We start from the raw sequence: 21434 nt of genomic DNA, 5'->3' as shown, positions 1-21434 counted from the left end.
TCTCAGGCAGAGAATTCCAGAGTTTTGGGGCCTTGATGGCAAAAGCCTGCTCACCTTTAGTTACCGGCCTTGAGGATCTCAGGTCGCAACTTGGACCATAGGTAGTCAGAACCTCAGCTATATAACTCGGTGCTAAACCTTGTTGAGTTTTGAAAGCTATTAAAAGAATCTTAAATCAAGTTAACTGGCAACCAATGGAGGGAGGCGAGAATTGATTGAATTGAATTGATATGTGACCTACGATTTGTCCCAGTTAAAATACGAGCAGCAGCATTCTGTACTCGTTGAAGCCGAGCTACTGGAGGTTTAATGAGGCATATGAACAGTGCGTTGCAGTAGTCGAGGCATGAGAATACAAAAGCATGAATAAGCTTTTGTAGGTCAGGAAAAGACACAGCTGATTTGTTTTGGTAATATTTCTTTGGGTGGAAATAGCAGGATTTAATGAGATTATTGACTTGCGCTTCAAAGTTCAATTGAGAATCAGAAGTTATACCTACATTTCTTGCTGTAGATTTTAAATTAGTTGCCAAAGGACCAATAAAGGGTTGTAATTTCCTTGCTAAGTGATCAAGGCCAAAGACTATTACTTCTGTCCTGTCTGAGTTTAGCTGCAGGAAAGTACAAGTCATTCATTTCTTAATAGCAGCAAAGCAGTCCATTAAAGCACTTAGACAGCTAACATTATCTGGCTTAAAGGACAGGTAGATTTGGATGTTATCAGTGTAACTGGGAAGAATACTCCATTAAAATGACTGATAATGCGTCCTAATGGGACCATATAAAGTGAAAATAAAATAGGACCAAGAATAGATCCCTGTGGCACCCCGCACGTCAGTGGAACCGAAGACGAAACAAAATTCCCAATGGACACAGAAAATTCTCTATCTGGTAGCATTCCCACTGCTTTTATTATAACACAAGTTAAAAACTGTACAATTCAAGACACTTCAAGTAATTTGGGTAAAAAAAAACCAACTGACTGGCACATTATGTAATGATGAAGACAGAAACAGGAAACAGTATCCTCGATATTTAGTGTTCGCTGGATTGATATGCCAGAAATAATGTGTATTTCAAAAGGACAACAATGTTGATCACTGTGATGTGTTTTTGGTGGGATCAGTATTAAAGGGACAGTTCATCCCACAATCAAAAATGCACATTTTTCCAGATTGTTGTGGTGTGAGTTGTTGAGTGTTGGCGATATCAGCTATAAAGATGTCTGCCTTCTCTCCAATATAATGGACGTTTGAAAAACTCAACACCAATGTCTCCAGTAATCATGGCCCGGTTACTTAAGATAATCCACAGACCTTTTTGTGAGCAGTTTCACGCAGGAACTATTTTCTTTCTACCGAACTACACCTGCCAATTGTATCACTGCACATCTACTCATTGACAGCAATATTTAAATAATAGTCCGATACTGCTAGCACCACTGAGCTAGCTAATGTTACAGCTCAGCTCAGGAGGACACCATTAATGCACTACAGGTAAGAAATAAAATATATATATTGTATTGTACTGTATTTGAGATTTTGGGGTCCCTTTAAGCCTTGTTTGGGTCCCTGGTGTCCACATGGTTAACAGGGCAATATGTAAAACTGTGTGGAGGGTGGGACAGAGAGAAAGGTCTCAGTATCACTCCTTGCTGCTAGTTTCAGCCGGGGCTGACAGCAGAACTTATAAACAAATGCAAATTTTGCCAGGAATGACAACAAGAGTGTTTTTGAATACCTGGTTACTCCCATGTGAGGATTATGGGTAGTCTCTTTTCAACACAGGTGCAGAAACACACAAACCAAAAGACTGTCAGCACTACTGCTTACAAACCAGTTTGCAATCTTTGTCACTTTGAGCTCTTTTATGTCCCTTTATCTCAACCTCATACAGTGTCAGCATCATAACAGGTGTGTGCGTGCTGAGAAATTAAAGTTTGCTGGTCTCAAAACCTCCAAATCTGTAAACAGTCAGCATATTGTAATTTGCAGATATCTTCCATGACTATGGTAAATTACTGAAAAAAATGGTGTGGAACAGGTCATGAGGACTTTAGCAACATGAACTTGCTATGCATACCAAGGACCATGATGGCTTTATATTCAAATAAAATAAAAATGCACAACAACAATGATAATGCTATCTCAAATGTACAATAAACAAACATTATCTATAACATTGTGCACATTAATTATGTCATACAGCTGTTTAAACAGTTCATTTTAAGGCCTTCATCTTTGTTTGCAATGATCAAACAGGAGTGATTTTCCTAAACCTGTCATTATCTTCACACGTGTCCCGCGACCTGTCATTTTTTGACAAGTTAATTGTGAAGGATGTGTGCATATTTGCACAGTGAGACACCTGCACGTCCACTTTGTCCGCATATAGAAAACACCAGCATTAATCTTCATCGCTGCTCCACGCGTCCTGAAAGGCAGGGTTCACTGATGACCGGTCAGCCACAGCCTGCAATAAATTAAAACATTTGCCTCAATATCATCTCTGAATAGAGATACTTGTCTTTAAATAGATCCACTACAAAGACAACACATATGCAAACACATCACATGGGTATATAATGGATATACACTTTTTAAATTTGCCTGACTTGAATTTGTACATAACTGACTGTTGTTTCCATTTTAACTCTTGCTGTTTGTAATTTGATCAGCTCTACTGGAATGTAGAAAGGGCATGACAGAGTTGAGTAATGATGATTGAGTATTTCAGTGTTTGTTTGTGTATCGGTATGTGCTGGATAATACTGAGGTGTCATCATCTAAATTCCTAAGATGATGGGCTGCTTGTCTATGATGTCATTTCTACCACAAAGACAAAATAAAAGAAACGAAAGTTAAGAAGACATCAGTAAACCAGTGTGTTCACACTGAGATAACATGATGACATGAAACACTTGACAGTGAGAGTTAACCTCTTACATTTTAGAGCGTTAATTAAGTCCATATTGTTTCCTAATATGTCTTTTGCATATCTTGTTACCTGTAGTCTCGCTCACCAGACCTTTCTCAAGAAAAGAAAGGTCTGGCTGGGCCGACTCTCACTTTGAGATTGGAGAAAAAACGCCCCGGCTGCTTGTACTTCTTTCAGCCAATCACAATCATTCTGCGCGGTGCCACAGCAACGGTGCGCTTGCAAAAATATTGCCGGGGGGAAACAGGTTTTGATGTAACACGCCCACAAAAATATCGCCTACAGGACGCGAACCATGGCAGAAAAATGGCTACATCCCCGCAAGATCAAACACAGCAAAAGTTAGTAAAGGACGCGTTGAAAACGGTTGAAAACTGCTACACAACCGGAGGTGGTAGGGCGGGACTTCAGCGGGTGGCTCGTTCCGCCCAATGAGAGGCTGATCTCTGCAGCGAACTTCCGCCCACTCAGACTATGTTCCCTGTGACTGGGACTATTGATATCTATATTACTTGTTCTCACTTGTAAAGCTCTAAATGGTCAGGCTCTGTGATATCTTACAGAGCTAATAGTACCCTATGATCCCACCAGATCACTGCGCTCCAAGAATGCAGGGTAACTTGTTGTTCCCAGAATCTCCAAAAATAGAATGGGAGCCAGAGCCTTCAGCCATCAGGCTCCTCTTATGTGGAAACATCCTTTCGTTTTGGTCCAGGAGGCAGACACTGTCTCCACATGTAAGAGAAGACTTCAGACTTTCCTCTTAAATAAAGCTTATAGTTAGGGCTGGCTCAGGCGTGCCTCGAACCAGCCCCTAGTTAGGCTGGAATGGGCCTAGCCTGCAGGGGGACTTGCTATAATACACCTCTCTCGTCTCTCCTTATCTCTCTCTCCATTTGCAAACACTTATGTCCCAATAAAGTACTTTACTAATTTTGCTTTTCTGCAGAGCCTTTGTGCTCTTCTGTCTCGCAGGTTCTCTCAGATCGCAGCTATGCCTGGATCGTGGGGCGTGGTTGCACTGCTGCTGTGGTACTGTCTGATGCCTACTACTGGTGCTATTATTAGTAGTCGTAGGTGTGCTATTATTATACAAATAAAATTATCAATTTGGGGGGGGGGGGGGGGGGGGGGGGGGGATGGGAAGGGATGTCATATTGTAAAGCCCTCTGAGGCAAATTGTGATTTGTGATACTGGGTTTTATAAATAAAATTGAATTGAACTGAATACCTGAGTGGCACTTTTTGGTTCTTCTTCCACATCTGAGGCACGAAGGACAGGAACCCATGCCAGAATATTACAGTCTTTACCTCCACTATACAGCTCCTACATACAATAACAACATGGACACACCATGTCACACAGTGTTACAGGACATAAAAGAAGAGCTGCTGCTGCAGCACAACCTCCACCTTATGGAACTCCCAAACAATGACATCAGCACCAGGGGAACACCTGTGTTAACAAGCATAATTGGGACCAAGATTGAAATAATTAATACGCATACAACCGTCCACACAACACAAGCGAACACATGGGACACATATTCAGTGCCGTGGGACTGGTCAGTGTCATTACATCAGACAAAAGGCATCCAAAAGCAGTAAAACACATGTTTCAGGACTAGATCTTCTCTTAGGAAACTCTCGAGAGTGACAAGCAGTCAAACTGCATTCCTTTGTTATAAACACAAACCCTGTGTTCCACATGGGATGTTGACATTGACTAATAAGGAAGAGGGCATTGTAATGATTATGTAGAACTAAATGTACCTAATCACATCATATAAGGTCATTATTTATGTACACTGTAGAAATAAAGAACTGAACAAGCATATTGATAAACTTTTTAAGTGCCAGTTTTGCTTATACTGTAAGAAGAATGATAAACATGTTTAAACCAGGGATTTACAGATGTATTTGGAGAGTACTGATCTCAGTCAACAGCTTCAGTGAAAACAAATATTGATTTTGTTCAGATATTACTGTTATGTCAATATGTGCCCAACTGTGGAACTGGCATATTTGTGTGTCCGTTGTAAAATCAGCGATCCCTTTTTAAATGATGAATGCAGACTATCATATATTGAGTTATTTCCTTTGACGCAGGAACAGAATGTAGCTGTGGTCCTTGCAGTGTGTTCCAGTGCAACTCTTTAGCCATAAGGCAGACAACATGAGGCAACACAACAGTTGGTCTTTGTCTTCACCTTGATGTCAGTTTCGTGCGCTCAGGTCTTTAAGCTTTTTACCACTTATGTTTGGTAGTTTCCTTATAAAAATAAGTATAATGACATTAAAAACATCAAATATGGGGACAGAAAGAGTGCACGTCAAATCAGCCTAAACAATTAAAAAAGTGAGGTGAATAAAGGTGAAAAGGCAGTAATTCTATTTTATGTTTATTAATGAGGTCATAATATTCTGTACTTCTCGTGTTTGTAAACGGAGTGGACAAATATTTGGCACACCTCTCAATGTAATGCAGTCCTGCAAAATGCAACCTAAAAAATAAATCTGTACTTAAATAAACCTCTCTGGCAGTGTCAATCAAAACATAATTATCTTTGTATAGGCAGAATTTATGGCAGAGCTGTTGTATTGGGCCACGTTATATTGTACAAGGGTACCTAATGACAGTTACACCTTCACTGTGACTTCTGAAAATAACACAGTCAACATTTAGGCCGAGAGCACAAACTCACACATGAAAATGAAAGAGGTGACTGTATTTGCATTTATAAACACTCAGTAGAGCTCGGGCAATGTTGACCTAACCATGTTATCTATCTGAGGGAAGTGGCTCATTTGAGACTACCATGGTGATTGCAAATTTCTAATAGCTCTTACTGCACTACATCAGTTGAAGAGACCAAAAAAAAAAAAAAAAAAACCCGACCTGAATTCTCTGAGTGCACAAGAGACCAGCTATACCTGTCTGGCAGAACAAACAGAAATAGATGGAAATACAAACAAAGACAGAGCTGCAGTGCAGACAGATGGGTCTATTGGCCGGATGCAGGGAACAGTCACCACTTCGGACTTCAGTGTGTCTCACCTGGAAGTCTGGGTGGAACTCGCAGCAATCGACGTTGTTGTAGTGACCCCTGAGCATTGTCACCAGCTCTCCCGTGTGCAGGGCATACACAGCTACTGAGCTGCCGCATGGCACAAACACAAACTCTGGGCTGCAGCCACGCGACACTGTGAACTGAAGCCTTTTACGACTCTCGTTGTAGACCTTCCCGTAATTTACCTGAGGGACAAACAGTGAGGGCACACAGGGTTCAGATCATGTCAGAATAATTCTAAATATAAACTACTTTTTACACTAAATGTGACATGGGTATGAAGCTTTGTCCTTTGCCATTCAGTGCACAGCACTAAAGCAACAACCATTAATCCCCAAAGGTGCTACTAAAAAGCCAGGGTGCCAATAATTTCTCCAGTTGTATTCAAGACTTTTTAATGCTCCTCTTAACTGAATATAATACAGATTTTGAATGATAAAAAAACAAAAACAAAATGAAAGCAACTGCAGAACTAAGACTTTAATTAAGGCTTAAAGATGCCCTGTGGAGTTTTCTCATAAACACACAGAAAGTTATGTTTATATTCAGTGTTACCCACCAAAATGCATGTGTATGCTTGAGGTCTAACAAACCACAAAACATTTGCAAGGACAATTGCAAGTATTTTATATCCTGAAACCTGGAATAGTGTGAAACCAGTGGCACTGGCAGGACTGTGTATCCTTGCCTGTAGGTCTTTGTGCACATATACAAGATAAGCCCCTTTTCCACTGCACAAAAACCCACAGACACCCACCAATATCTGGCTTTTGTATCCAGTAGGAAAGGTTACGATCGGTTTTCACTCCCAGGACAAATGACTCTGCAATAGTAGTATTAGTAGTATCTCTTAGCTCCAGCTCCAATCAGCTCCAATCGTCAGTGATGGAAATATGACACCCAGGAGGATGTGCTTCTATAATAAAATGATGCACTCCCACAAAATACAGTCCACCTCACTGGCCTCCATGCACTTTCTACTGTTTACTAACCTTGTTTTCCAACGCGTCCATGACATTGAACGTGACACACCATAAAAAAACAAAAAGCAGAGGCATACCTTTCTAATTGTTGAGCCATGCACACGGCTTTGGTCTACTGGCAACAGGAAAGGAGCAGAAAGAAGGGCAATAGAAAAAGAAAAACAGCTTAATAGCACTAAATGAGGTCGAAAACTCTTTAGACTATAGGCTGTAATTAAGCACTGTGTCACTTTATAATTGTTGATAAGTGTTGAGAAATTGTGTCGGCTCCGTTCAAAGAAATTATTGTAGAGGTGACAAGTGTGTGTGGGATTCGACTTCTTTCTTTGATAACATAATGTCACACACTCTTTTCCAGGACTTGCAGAGACCCTGGAATCAAGACAAAAAGGCACAAGCAAACTACTTCACCTTGATGGTGTAGTGTTACTAGGGTTCACACATGCCTGTGAAACAGGTTTATTGTGCAATGCATTTCTCTAACACCTCCTAATGTGCACCATACATTCCCACTGCCTCATCTATAATCCAGCTCTGATCTTTGCCCAAGAGAGAAGGTCATCTACCCTTGAAGTCACTAGTTGTCTTGTGCTACAGCCCAAAGATGGAAAAATGCACACCATGGCAACTGCAGCATGAAGCAGCAGAGCAGGAAATTAGAGCAGGAGAGTGTGTGAGAGCCTGGGGCAATGAGCACAGCTTCTCTGAGGTTATGTTTCTGTGGTTTGGGGTTGGATATAAATTGTTTCCATTATTTTATGTAGACAGTAGGATATAAAGCATTTTCTTTAAAGAGCTTGAAAGAGCTGTGATGTAAACAAAGCTTTTCAGTTTGGTTAACAGTGGCTTGTTGGTTAGCGGTTGGTAATTGTTAACCAAACATTAATTCCCATTTCACTTACATGCTAATACTACCAGAGAATATCACACAGTTGAGAAAAGAAAGTACCGTTGTTAATAATAATTCTAAGGAAGCAATTTGCATTTACTTGACAAAAAAATGTCACTCTGTTTTTGAGGTCATAATCTTGTTGATTCAGAAAAACAGGAATTTACAAGATAATAAACTAAAATATAAAATTTATAAAAATAAAATTAGATGATAAACCAATGAAAGTGAATCCATTATGCTTCCATATATATCTTGCCTGGGTCCAGACCTTTGAATCTGCCCCATGCACCAAGTTTGAGTTGACTGATGCATCTGGCACTGACACGAAACAGCAGTTTCTTCCTCTGAATTTCACAATTTCAAACCAAATTCAAGACATGTTTTTGTAGAATAATTTAAAAATACTCGGTTTGCAGCTCATTTTGACAGTGTTCTGCACAAATTTCAGTATGGCTTTCATGTTCACCGCAGTTTTAACACATCCCCACCTAAACTTCAAAATGTTCATGAGTGATAGATGACAAGAAACAGCAAAAGTCATGTCCAGAAATCCCTGGAGGTTGCTGTAACAGATTCAATAACATGTTTTGATGTAGTCTCCCGTCCTAGTTAGAACTCGTGCAGCAGCAGCATTCTCTCACTGCAGACACTTTGCTCCCTTACGTAAACCAGAGGAGAAGACATCACACAGACCTAATCTGCTGGTAATGTCAGTGTACTAAAACTTATAGGATTACAACAATGAAGTTTACACTAGTAATTCTTGTTTGTTTCCTATAGGTTATTGTTTTGGTTTACCAGCCTGCACATGGACGGACTGTCTAAACTAACTATCTATCCATCTTGTTATCCATGACATCCTTTAACACAGTGATAAAGTGATAGCTCTGTGACATTCTTCTGATCCCAGTGGCAAAATAAATCAACTAATGCTGTTTAAAGTTATTAATCCTAGAGAATCCATGTCATCTGCATAATTATAGTATTCCTACTTGTGTTTCTACAGAACATCATCCAAGTGAAAGCATTTATAAATCTAAAATAAGTGTAAAAAGAAGCACTGAGGGGCAGGACAGACAGCTGGACTGAACCTGTATGTCAGAAACTGCTGATGACCAAACGAGAACAGATTCTGCAGGTTCTAAAACCAGCCTGAAAGGTATCAAGTTTAATTCATTCTTTACACTTCTTTCAAGGATCTAGTTTAGGAAAGATAAATAAAAAGGGTCTGCAGCTGCTACATCTGCATGGTCCAGACCTTACCAGTGTGTTCTCCCCAGTGGCACTATTCCATAGTCGCATACGGTCATCTGTCCCAGTGGTGAGGAGGTAGAGGCCATCTCCAGTGAAGCACAGGCCATTCACTCTGCCGTTATGAGCTGTGTTCACTGGTTAAACACAGGTGAGACATGGTCACATGCATCTGTCATTTTATTTGTTGTTTTATGTTTCTATTCACTTATCAATTAAAGGCATGCTTGTAGTGTAACTGTTGTTAAAATCCCTTGTCTCCTTTTATCACACTAGACTAGTTACGATAAACTGGCAAACTGGTTTTCCCGAGACATTGACATCCCCCACCCCACCTTGGCTCACACATGAACAGAGCCTCAGGCTGGATAAACAGATTGTGTATGTGCAGAATGTTGACCTCTCCCCCAAAGAGACACACTCAGTGAACTTGACCGCAGTAACATGGACATTATTAGAAATCCCAGCTAAAGACTGGCCCACACTATAAGATTTTTCAAGCCTCAACAGATGCTGAAAATGTGAGAGACCATATATAATGATAAATTCAACAGTTTTGTTCCTGTAGTTTGTGGAGAGCGACTATTTGGCCGAAACGGTCCACCACACACTAACAGATTCCATTCATGAGCAACCACACTCTCAAAATTGGAAATCTCTCAAATCTGTTTGTGATCAAATGGTACTTGAGAGGAAACAGACATGGTGGACAACAGGCAGGAAGAGCTACATATTAGATGTTGCACTACTTTTTTACAGAAAATATAATTACAATCATGAAGATGGTGTGAACATGGACCATAAATGTTACAGAGCAGGCTGGGGGTGAGTAAATGTACACATACACATTCCCTGCCCAATCAGACCGAGTCTCCTGGACTATCCTGGTGTGCATGTGCCCTAAGTCTGTGCAGCACCACTTTAAGTTTTTAATGCAATATCGTTGAGTTGCCATCTTTAACAGTATTTGGCACTGATATGGATGACAGAAGGGAAATAGATGACAGGAAAATGCCTTGCAACAGCATACAGGCAAAACCCCAACTTTTTACACCAAACATTTCACCCCAGGAGGCCATCTGACGATAATTTCTGCTCTAATGCCCTTCAATGTCTGTATTTAGCGTTCCATAGATAAAGGCTGAAACATGTGGCAAGAGCCCAACCCACTGCATGAATGAGGAAAAAGACAATGGACAATAAAGAGAAGGGGAGAGGTCACAGTACCTGCCTCAGAGGAGGCTTTTGACTTGTCTCCATTGTGCTGATCCAGAGTGAGGAGACTGCCAGAGGCCCGACGCACATCCCAGACTTTCACTTTGCTGTCTGCACTTAGAGGGAAAATGAGGGAAATACTTTTATTTTACACTCTCTAGGTTAATTAATGAAAATAGATTTTTTTATTGATTTTTTATATACAGTACAGGCCAAAAGTTTGGACACACCTTCTCATTCAATGCGTTTTCTTTATTTTCATGACTATTTACATTGTAGATTCTCACTGAAGGCATCAAAACTATGAATGAACACATGTGGAGTTATGTACTTAACAAAAAAAGGTGAAATAACTGAAAACATGTTTTATATTCTAGTTTCTTCAAAATAGCCACCCTTTGCTCTGATTACTGCTTTGCACACTCTTGGCATTCTCTCCATGAGCTTCAAGAGGTAGTCACCTGAAATGGTTTCCACTTCACAGGTGTGCCTTATCAGGGTTAATTAGTGGAATTTCTTGCTTTATCAATGGGGTTGGGACCATCAGTTGTGTTGTGCAGAAGTCAGGTTAATACACAGCCGACAGCCCTATTGGACAACTGTTAAAATTCATATTATGGCAAGAACCAATCAGCTAACTAAAGAAAAACGAGTGGCCATCACTACTTTAAGAAATGAAGGTCAGTCAGTCCGGAAAATTGCAAAAACTTTAAATGTGTCCCCAAGTGGAGTCGCAAAAACCATCAAGCGCTACAATGAAACTGGCACACATGAGGACCGACCCAGGAAAGGAAGACCAAGAGTCACCTCTGCTTCTGAGGATAAGTTCATCCGAGTCACCAGCCTCAGAAATCGCAAGTTAACAGCAGCTCAGATCAGAGACCAGATGAATGCCACACAGAGTTCTAGCAGCAGACCCATCTCTAGAACAACTGTTAAGAGGAGACTGCGCCAATCAGGCCTTCATGGTCAAATAGCTGCTAGGAAACCACTGCTAAGGAGAGGCAACAAGCAGAAGAGATTTGTTTGGGCCAAGAAACACAAGGAATGGACATTAGACCAGTGGAAATCTGTGCTTTGGTCTGATGAGTCCAAATTTGAGATCTTTGGTTCCAACCGCCGTGTCTTTGTGAGACGCAGAAAAGGTGAACGGATGGATTCCACATGCCTGGTTCCCACTGTGAAGCATGGAGGAGGAGGTGTGATGGTGTGGGGGTGTTTTGCTGGTGACACTGTTGGGGATTTATTCAAAATTGAAGGCACACTGAACCAGCATGGCTACCACAGCATCCTGCAGCGACATGCCATCCCATCCGGTTTGCGTTTAGTTGGACGATCATTTATTTTTCAACAGGACAATGACCCCAAACACACCTCCAGGCTGTGTAAGGGCTATTTGACCAAGAAGGAGAGTGATGGAGTGCTGCGGCAGATGACCTGGCCTCCACAGTCACCGGACCTGAACCCAATCCAGATGGTTTGGGGTGAGCTGGACCGCAGAGTGAAGGCAAAGGGGCCAACAAGTGCTAAACACCTCTGAGAACTCCTTCAAGACTGTTGGAAAACCATTTCAGGTGACTACCTCTTGAAGCTCATGGAGAGAATGCCAAGAGTGTGCAAAGCAGTAATCAGAGCAAAGGGTGGCTATTTTGAAGAAACTAGAATATAAAACATGTTTTCAGTTATTTCACCTTTTTTTGTTAAGTACATAACTCCACATGTGTTCATTCATAGTTTTGATGCCTTCAGTGAGAATCTACAATGTAAATAGTCATGAAAATAAAGAAAATGCATTGAATGAGAAGGTGTGTCCAAACTTTTGGCCTGTACTGTATATATATAGTTACTGATGAATTTTCATCAAAAATCTTACTGTGCAAATATTTTGTGAAAGCACTAGTAGTCAACTCTACAGTATTGATGCCTTATCAATACAGAGGTATTTGGTCAAAAATATTGCGATATTTAATTTTTAATTCCAATACAGAGATTTAAAGACACAATAAATGCTCAAACTGATGAGCTTCATATCCACCAGTGTTTGTTTTTAAAGGTCAGTTTTCTGTTGGGAATTAACATGCAGCTCCACAATAGAAAACCATACACTACTCTGTGCCAGTTGTTTTCAAAATCACTTACAGTCCACAGGGACAGGCAGCACACGGATCCCAATAGGTTAATTAGCAGGTCTAATGTAGCATAAAACAGGTGGGGACTGTATCTACCATATGCTATACTGACAGGGCTACTAGAGTTCCACAGTGCTGGCGATGTGGTGGCATTACACTTGACTCAGGGCTGCAATGTGGCCAGATGGGCAGGAACTGAGATGACAAGAGCTGCTGGGACACAGCATGGCGGGGATTATCCTGTGCCTGACATTGTTCTTTGATGTGGCTCTGAGGGCAAACTAGGTGAGGCTGACTCTCCACAGAAAGGCCTGCAGTTAAAACAGCGCCTACCTGGCAGTGGCTAGGATGTGCTCGTATCTCGGCGACCAGCACACAGACAGGACCTCTGCTCTGTGACCTGAGCGGGGAAAGTTATTGTTTATGTGTGTGAGGAAAAACAGCAGCAAAAATATATGTGTGTATTTGTGAAAAGGTTCACTCACCCTGAAGGATGTGAATCTTTGAGCCAGATTTCAGGTCACACAGCTGGATTTTAGGGTCTTTGGTGCCAACTGAAAACGTAGAGACAAAGAGTCAGTTGATGGACAAGATCTTTAAAGGGGACCTATTATTCTTTTCCTTATTTTCAGTCATATACATAATGTTGCAATGTCAGCTGTTCATATTAAACATTAAAGTTTGAAATAACGAGGTAAACGTACGTAAAACTAACCCCTGTGAGCAAAAACCTCAGGCTTCAGACCATTCTGAATACTCTGTTTACAATGTTTTTTTCTACTTTTAAGATTGTGATGGGTTTCTTAATATGATTATCTGCTCAGGGCACGCTGCAAGTGTTCACATTACACACACTGCTACATGTAGCTACATGCTAACATCAGGGAAACGTGTAATCTGAGTTGCGGATGTTGTAAATTTCTCCCTGATTTCACATCAGATTCCTGCTGGCACATTTCCAGTTGTAAAGCTTTTGGTTTTAAAAGCTTTTATCTGTGATTTTCACGGTAAACGTGCCGCTGTACTCCGTTACAGTCAGTCCTCGGCTGCAATGACGAAGCAGAGTTGCCAAGAGCTGCATGAATATATAAAGAGAACTAAACACAGCTTTCATTCCTTTAAAAGTTTCTCAGTGGCGTATGAAGCCAGAAAAAAAGGCTTATTTCCATGACATGAAATTACCTGGATCTTCTGTATAGTGAGGCCCAAAGAGCAAGCTCACCGGAGAATTACGGCAGCTGGGCAGCTAACTTTCACTTGCCAAGCAGCTCACTTCCGGTCAAGCCCTATGCTAACTTGAACGGATATAAACATTATTTAATCCTGCATACTGTGCATATATTATAAATATTAGAAGACCAAATGGATCAAATTGTGATAGTGAAACAAGTTATTTCACGGGGTCTTGAGGCTGACATACGTTTCCAAATGTATGTTAATGGGCAAAAAGCCTTTTTGGGCCCCATGGCCTCATGTGACGGACCAGGAAGCTGTAATTCCACGTGAGGCCTCTGTGCTAATTTGGCTTCAAAGCCAGGTGCTGTCCCAGGGGGCTTAGAGAGCGCAGATGTAGAAGACATGTAAACACTGGCCAGTCAGAACAGACCAGGCTTTTTCGGAAAGAGTCTTAAAGACACAGCCACTAAAATGGAGCATCTCAGACAGAGGGTGAATACAGGTGTATTCAGGCAGATGTTCAAATTTGACAATTTCACTCAATTTTACATTTTCAATACTGCATTTCTACTAATCAATACTGTCAGAGTTTACAGATCATGCTTATTTGTGAGCTTAATTTGCTACAATGTGTGTAAAAGGGAGCAGTGCTTCATAAGGGCAAAACCTGTAGTCCCAGGTTCTCACAGATAAGGTGTGGTAAATATGGAAACTTAATGATATAAGCTTCTGATAAACATGATCTAACATACCAATCTATACATGGGAAGCGGGCAAGTGAAATTTAACAGAACAAAGACCATAATTAGGATGCCCTTAAAATCTGAATAGCCCAAATAAAGCAGACTGAACGAGCTGTTGGTGCTTTTTAGTAACAGATCCTGTTAAAATGTCTTGTCAGATCAAAGAAAAAACTCCAGGGATGTTGGCTACTTGTTTGACAAGCATCTGTAACTTCCTTGAGACTGTCATTGTCTTCAAAAAATAGGCGTGTCAAAGAAACTGTGTGTGTATGCACATTTATGGGCACATACTCGGCAGGTTCGAGAAACCTGTTGGTCCTGCTGGGTGACGTAATGAGGTGGCACCTAGAATTCTTACGATTTTTCCCCCCAGAAAACTGTCTTTGAACCTGAAACTATGTGTTACCAGCATCCGACCCACTTCTGTCCCCTCCAGGCACACGTCACTTTGTATCTGGGGGTAAAAGTAATAGAGGGCAGATAGTGCAGTGTGCTGTGAGGAAGCATGTAGAGGAAGAAATGGAGGACAGATAGGGTAACTAATGAGATTTTTGTCTTAGGGCCGTGACACACCAAGCCGACGGTTGGCTGTCGGTCAATGTCGGGCATTTGGTGAGCGTCTGTCACCTTAGTTTTTGCGGTCAGTCCCATACTGTTAACACTAGTTGGCCCTTGTTGGCTGGTTTTTGGCTGATTCAGCATGCTGAATCTGTGTCGGAGACGGTGGAGCCCGTCGGTGATTCAAATCACTCTGATTAGTAGTTCAGCTCAGTGCACAAGAAGAGAAATGGAAATTAAAACAAACAAGCTCTTTAGCAAAATCAGTTTGTGTTTATTTGTGTTACTGTCCACCAGTGCATGCTAAATATCATTGTTCTTTTAACATGGAGTTGTGTTGTTGATGTGCTAACTGCTTAACTAGTGTCTTCATCCTGTCAGTCTTCCAGTTTCCCTTTTTGAACAACAAATACAGACTGCCTGCTGGTATGTCTGGTTATTTCCTCTCATGTAAGCACATAACGTACGTGCTAGCTGGCCTTGATCTGTAGTCTTCCCGGTGCATTCAAGTGCAACTTTTTGGCCAAGACAGGTTACGTGAGGTGTTGCAACAGTCGGCCTTCATCAGCACTAGTTTTTTGATTCTGGTTTGGTATGTCTGGGCCTTTAAGCTGAGAGACATGCCAACAAATACTCCAGCTCGTTTGCTCTTCACCACTGAGATCAGGAAAAACTGTGGCTGCATTGTCACACATACCTGCAATGAGACTGTGCTTCCTGGCAATGGGAGACAGGTGGTGGCTGTAGACATTGCCCTCAAACTCAAAGACCTCAGCAGGCTGTAGAATAAGGACGTGAGAGAAAGAGAGGGAGATGGACACATAGAGGGGGTCAGTATACTTGTGTATGTACGCGGAATGAAAGTCTTAATTTTATGGTAAAATATGCAGCCATGACCTTAAATGAAGCCTTGGCCTTAAAGTTTATCTGTAGTATAAATTCACCCCAGTGCAGGAGTATGAATTAGGTAAAAGCAGAGAGAGAGCGTACCACAGTTCAGAGCTCAGAAGGCAGCTCACCCGAGCAGCACTGGCGGTTACAATGCAAATTCTTCAGCAAATATAAAAAGCCTCTTTGTGTCCCATCTGTCAGTGTGTGCCAGCACCGGCCAATGGGCACACACACACACACACACACACACACACACACACACACAGAGGAGGCTCTGTTTGCATAAAAATACCACACGCACACACGGACTATGTGCACACCGATGCAAAGCACACACTAATGAGCAAATACATGACCACAATAAATTATTTAATAGCCATGAGTGTGTGTGTGTGTGTGTTTGTGTGGGACGCAAAGAGAGAAACGCACAGAGTAAAACAAATGAAAGGTCGGTGGTTCTTTTCTGTCCCTTCCCTGACCTTTTGAGGTAAGCGCGGTGCCAGTGTAACTCTAGCACAGCTCACGGCCTGCCATATGGGACTGTGTGGCATAGAAAGGTAGCAAGCATGAAGCAGAAAATAAGAAAGAGAGGGGAAGAGATAGTGAAAAGAGCAAAAAGAGAGAAAGGGTGGTGAAGCTATGAGAAAATAAATGTCATTAATGACATCCATTTAAGTTTATATATTGATTCAGCTCTATTCTAACTAAGTTTATACAGCATTTTTTGACTGTAGGGCTTAGACGATATCAGAATTATCACTACACGAACATCAACAACAAAAGAGTTCACGCCAACAAATACTGCGGGGATCGGTTTTGATCATTTTTAACTTTGCTCATTGTGTGTTTTGCCTCTTTTTTTGGCGAATTAAATACACTCAAACTATAAATGCAGGGAGGTGGAGAGAGTCTGTAACCCTTAAAGAACTATTTCACCACTGGAAGAATGGTCTTCTTACAAAACTGGGCAGTCTATGCAGTAGAAAGACACATATAGTTTGAAATGTGGTGCCATATGATCAGAGAAACTGGAGGAAAAGAGCTGTAGCATTTTTGCACAGGAGGTAGAAAACATACAACTCCTCGAATGCACTGTGCTGCACCAGACCAATAATTGCTCCCGCTGGTGGGTGATGTAATGCGTGTTGATCGTCCAAAAACAATCAACAAACAATCTCGTATTACAGGTAAACAGTAAGCAGAAATATGTTTCTGAAAACATTTTAGCCGAGAAATAGGCAACACAGAAACCAAATCTTGGTTCATATTTTATCAGCACCACGTGGTTACACCGTTTGACCTCATTTTTTTCAGACTTTGTTTTTCACAATACAAGAAACAGTACGGCGCCAACTTCCTGTTCACAAATTCTTGTATTACTGCCAAACAATGTACTAAAATATGTTTCTGAAAACATTTCAGGTGACACATAGGCAATACGGCAACAGAATCTTGGTTTATATTTGATCAGCACTGCTTAGTTTTATAGTTTAATCTGAGTTTGGTCTCTTTTCTCATTTTCTGTGTTTGGGGTGTTTATGGGCGTGTATCCCTACAGTGCTCAAGTGAGGTTTGGGACTTTATAAAAAAGTAGCAGCCAAGTGCCAGATGCATTAACACTATGTAGGCACAACATCAGTGGTACATACACTCCAAATATCCACTGCCTAATGACCTTGGAGAACCTCTCTGATGCGACACAGTCGGTTAAATTGCACTTTCTTAATTGCACCTTCTAACTTCTCTAATAAATGGTGGAGCGGGTGCAAGTATTAATATGCAAATGGATGTTTAAGAGCATTTCTACATCCATCTAGGGCTAACTGTCAGTGTGGATATAAGGCTTTTGTACAGGTGCCCAGCAGCACAGTGATCCATATTTAGAAAACAGAATCAGGCATACGCATGGTATTTAAATCTGACAAAAAGAATATGTATGCATATTTCTGCTTTTGTGCGTACACATAGTTTTAGTTGTGAGTCTACACAGTTTATGCATCTGTCCGCAGGTGCCAGACAATAAGCAGCAGGCCTCCAAGACACACAGTGCCAAAAAAAAACAACAACCTGCAAACATAGTGAGGAAACACGCCCAACGAAGGAAAACTGTAGCACGGAGTAACCTAGTCTGTGGGTGACATTCCTTACCTTGAGTGTCTCAGTGTCCCAGACTTTCATGGTCTTGTCAAAGGAGCTGGAGACAAACATGCCCGTGTCATAGGGATACCACTGGACTGTCTCTACACTGAACTTGTGGACATACCGACTCGACCTAAATCAAAAAGAAAAGTCATAAAATGGGACCATATTAATACACAACTTCATAAACACAGCTTAAGTAAGTGAATCTGTCCTGTGTGCAACATAAAGCTATATTCACTCTGCAAACCATAATGCTACGTTCCTCTAGAGCTCTGTTCAGCCATGTAGGTGCATGCTTTAATTTCAATTTCAATTCAATTTTATTTATAAAGCCCAATATCACAAATCACAATTTGCCTCACGGGGCTTTACAGCATACGACATCCCTCTGTCCTTAAGACCCTCACAGCGGATAAGGAAAAACTCCCCAAAAAAAACCCCTTTAACGGGGGAAAAAAAAAACGGTAGAAACCTCAGGAAGAGCAACTGAGGAGGGATCCCTCTTCCAGGACGGACAGACGTGCAATAGATGTCGTACAGAACAGATCAGCATAATAAATTAACAGTAATCCATATGACACAATGAGACAGAGAGAGAGAGAGAGAGAGAGAGAGATGCAGGTAATGACAGTAGCTTACAACAACATTAATGAAAGTAATAATATTATAGTTATAGTTCTGGTTACTGTGGTACAATATGTTGAAAGTATGTATTAATATCTGACAGTATACTTGTGTGACAATAGTCATATGTGTATAATAACAGTAGAAGTATGACTGCTTTAATGACAGATGTGTCAGGGAGGCACAGAAAAAAAATAAATAAAAAAATTGAATATGACTGTTCAGACATGGCCACAAATTATATCTGCAACAGAATTAGAGCTTTCTATTACAGTGCACAGAATAAAATTTAGTAGGATTTTTTCTGTTCACATTACCATTAAAAACAGACACATCTAACAAATAAGAGAAGAAACATTCAAGCACTTTCACTTTATAATGTGTGGCCTAGAGGACATGGCTGTGAACAAGCTTGGGAGGGCACGATCCTATGAGCGCTTAATGCAATGCTGCCCTCTAGTGGACATAATGAGTAAATAGAGTGACACTTACCTGCCCACTGTACAAACTGCCTTGCATGTGTATTGTGGTTTCCCACTGAAGTTTTCCAGGTCATAGATGACGATCACTCCATCTGCTCCGCCAGACAACATGCTAAACAACAGAGAGGGTTCACTTTACAGATGGCATTGCTTCCTCCAACACAGCTTTCTAATGTCAGTCTACCAAACAATGACTGCCAATAGTTCTCTATGAAAACTCATCACAAAATGGTCCACACTCTTGAGTTTTTCAAATGGTATTTCCCCATGCTTTGCACAACCAAAACTAAATGACATTCATCTCCATTGCACTGGGCTCTTATCACAAACATTTGTTTTGGTTAAACCTGCAGCTGCCAATTCATAAATTTGGTTGTTTAAAACTAGTTCACTACAGTTTTGGGATTGTAACTGAGAAATCTATAAATCAGTAATAATAAATTAAGATTGAGTGGACTTACTATCTGCCCTCTATTTCTTCAATGTCAATGGTGTTGATGCCATTTCCATGGACTCTGTCCACGTCTCTGTCAGGATTCAACGTCAGACTCAGGACCCTTTGGAGATACAGAAAGGAGAAGTGTTTAGCATCACTGGACAACTGCCTAATTCATATCAGACCTTTAAAGCCTGAGTAGATTATCAAAATAACATTAAATAGAAAATAATGTTGAGGAAAGGAAATAAACAACAAACAGATACACTGCCATTGAGACAAACTAATCATTTAAACCATTATTTGACAAATCAGTCAGCTAATCCATAGAAAATTAACTGTTGTTGACTAATTTTGATCTTTGGATGATTCCAAGGGTAATCTATTTAGTGATTTACAAGCATTAGCCACCTTACACCTCAAGGCTTTCTTTGTCTTTTCACAAGACTGTCAATGGAACAACTTAATACATCCTAAAATGGGACTTGATATTTTCCTGACAGCCGGGAGGGAACAGGTTTAAGTATTTTGACTTTTTTTTAAAAAACATAATTTAACTAATAGGTAATTGGGATGTAATAAACACATTGCAAAAATTTTTTTTCTCAAAAAATATTTTTTATGACATATCCCTTGAAGTGGACATTGGGTCGACCATTCCACAAAAAGTGCACTACTGTACAGTACATTTAAGGTAAGGCAAGGTAAGGTAAGGTAAGGTAAGGTAAGGTGAGGTAAGGCAAGGTGAGGTAAAACTTTTATGTCCTTGAGGGGCAATTTGAGATACTGACAATGGTCATGAATACAACAAAACAGACAGCACAATATTTAACACACAGAATCCAGTATCACACACTGTCAGGGGTAAATCATGAATAATAAGTGGTCACTGCTGGCTAAGATAAGCCATAGCAGACGGGACAAAGGACGATCTGTAACGCTGTGCTACATTTAGGGAGGCAAAACCTCTGCCCTGATGGAGGCATCTGAAACTCAACATGTAGGGGACAGACCAAGCTTTTGAGGTTACCCTCTCTTCATACAGATGCTTTCAGTTATTACACTATATAATTAAATTCACCTTTTTATAACTGTAAAATTAAAAGGTATTGTGCGTGTTATGCATAGCATGTGTGTGCATGTGTGTGTTTACATGTGTATAACACAAAAAGCAATGTATGACTCTTTCTCAGTAAATCTGAACAAAATCTTCCCTGTCTCACTCAACGCTGTTTCCTTAAGGTTGGAAAAAAAGGTTGAATATGAAAAGAAGCAAGTCCCTCTGTCCCCCACAAAGGACATGGGTATTTTTAAAGGCCTAAGATTAACATACAATTTCAATATAGTTGAGATTCTCAATAAAAAACGTCCTTTTGAATAATAAAAACAGGATTGCTTCATGAATATGATCACGTATCTCCCTTACTGCCATAAAACTTGTTGACTGCAACTCTCACCCATAGACGTGTATTATATGTACAGTCTGTGGTCACACCCCCATGTGGGTTACATCACTAGAAAGCCCAAGATGTGCTTACACAGTACATTATGACTCTACACGCATGGTGTTTGAAGCCATGTCCCTCACAGAGACATGAATTACTCTTTCTGAGCAATTAATAGTGAGTATAAATGACCTCATACATAGCAGTATTTATTGTCCTGTCTGGTTGATATATTTCTATTATCTCTCACCTTCTCGTTGACTCAGCACGTCTCAGTCGCAGAGGGTCATCCAGACCAGCCTGCCTTGCTGTCAGAAACCCCAACATTGCACCAACTTGAAGAGAAACTGCCCTTAACGTCAGCTCGTAGTCAATCTGCGTTACCGTTAGCTAACCTAGCTCAGGCTAGCATGCTAACTACGCTGAAGTACGTTTTTCATAAAAACCGAAATTTTGTGC

General features: G+C 40.8%; 1 protein-coding gene across 3 annotated transcripts; it reads right to left on the bottom strand.

The window, feature by feature from the left end:
• Positions 1-880: 880 nt before the first annotated feature.
• On the bottom strand, positions 881-21359 carry ercc8 (excision repair cross-complementation group 8). Of its 3 annotated transcripts, XM_033620021.2 has the most exons (12): positions 21226-21359; positions 19556-19651; positions 19105-19206; positions 17995-18118; positions 15653-15734; positions 12964-13032; positions 12812-12878; positions 10362-10465; positions 9147-9271; positions 5996-6193; positions 4169-4264; positions 881-2472 (listed from the first exon to the last, which is right to left on the bottom strand). In XM_033620021.2, exons 1-12 carry the CDS (start codon positions 21300-21302, stop codon positions 2407-2409), a joined length of 1206 nt encoding a protein of 401 aa, XP_033475912.1. In that variant the 5' UTR covers positions 21303-21359; the 3' UTR covers positions 881-2406. The 3 variants fall into 3 exon arrangements, with proteins under 3 accessions (XP_033475912.1, XP_078026779.1, XP_078026778.1); XM_078170653.1 differs by lacking the exons at positions 881-2472; positions 4169-4264 and having other exon boundaries at positions 6051-7106; XM_078170652.1 differs by lacking the exons at positions 881-2472; positions 4169-4264 and having other exon boundaries at positions 6051-7103.
• Between the last annotated feature and the right edge of the window lie 75 nt (positions 21360-21434).

The sequence above is a fragment of the Epinephelus lanceolatus genome, chromosome 9 (assembly GCF_041903045.1).
Source record: "Epinephelus lanceolatus isolate andai-2023 chromosome 9, ASM4190304v1, whole genome shotgun sequence".
Taxonomy (NCBI): Eukaryota; Metazoa; Chordata; class Actinopteri; order Perciformes; family Serranidae; genus Epinephelus; species Epinephelus lanceolatus.
Note: the sequence above shows the minus strand (reverse complement) of the source record. Positions and strands in the feature narration are given on the sequence as shown.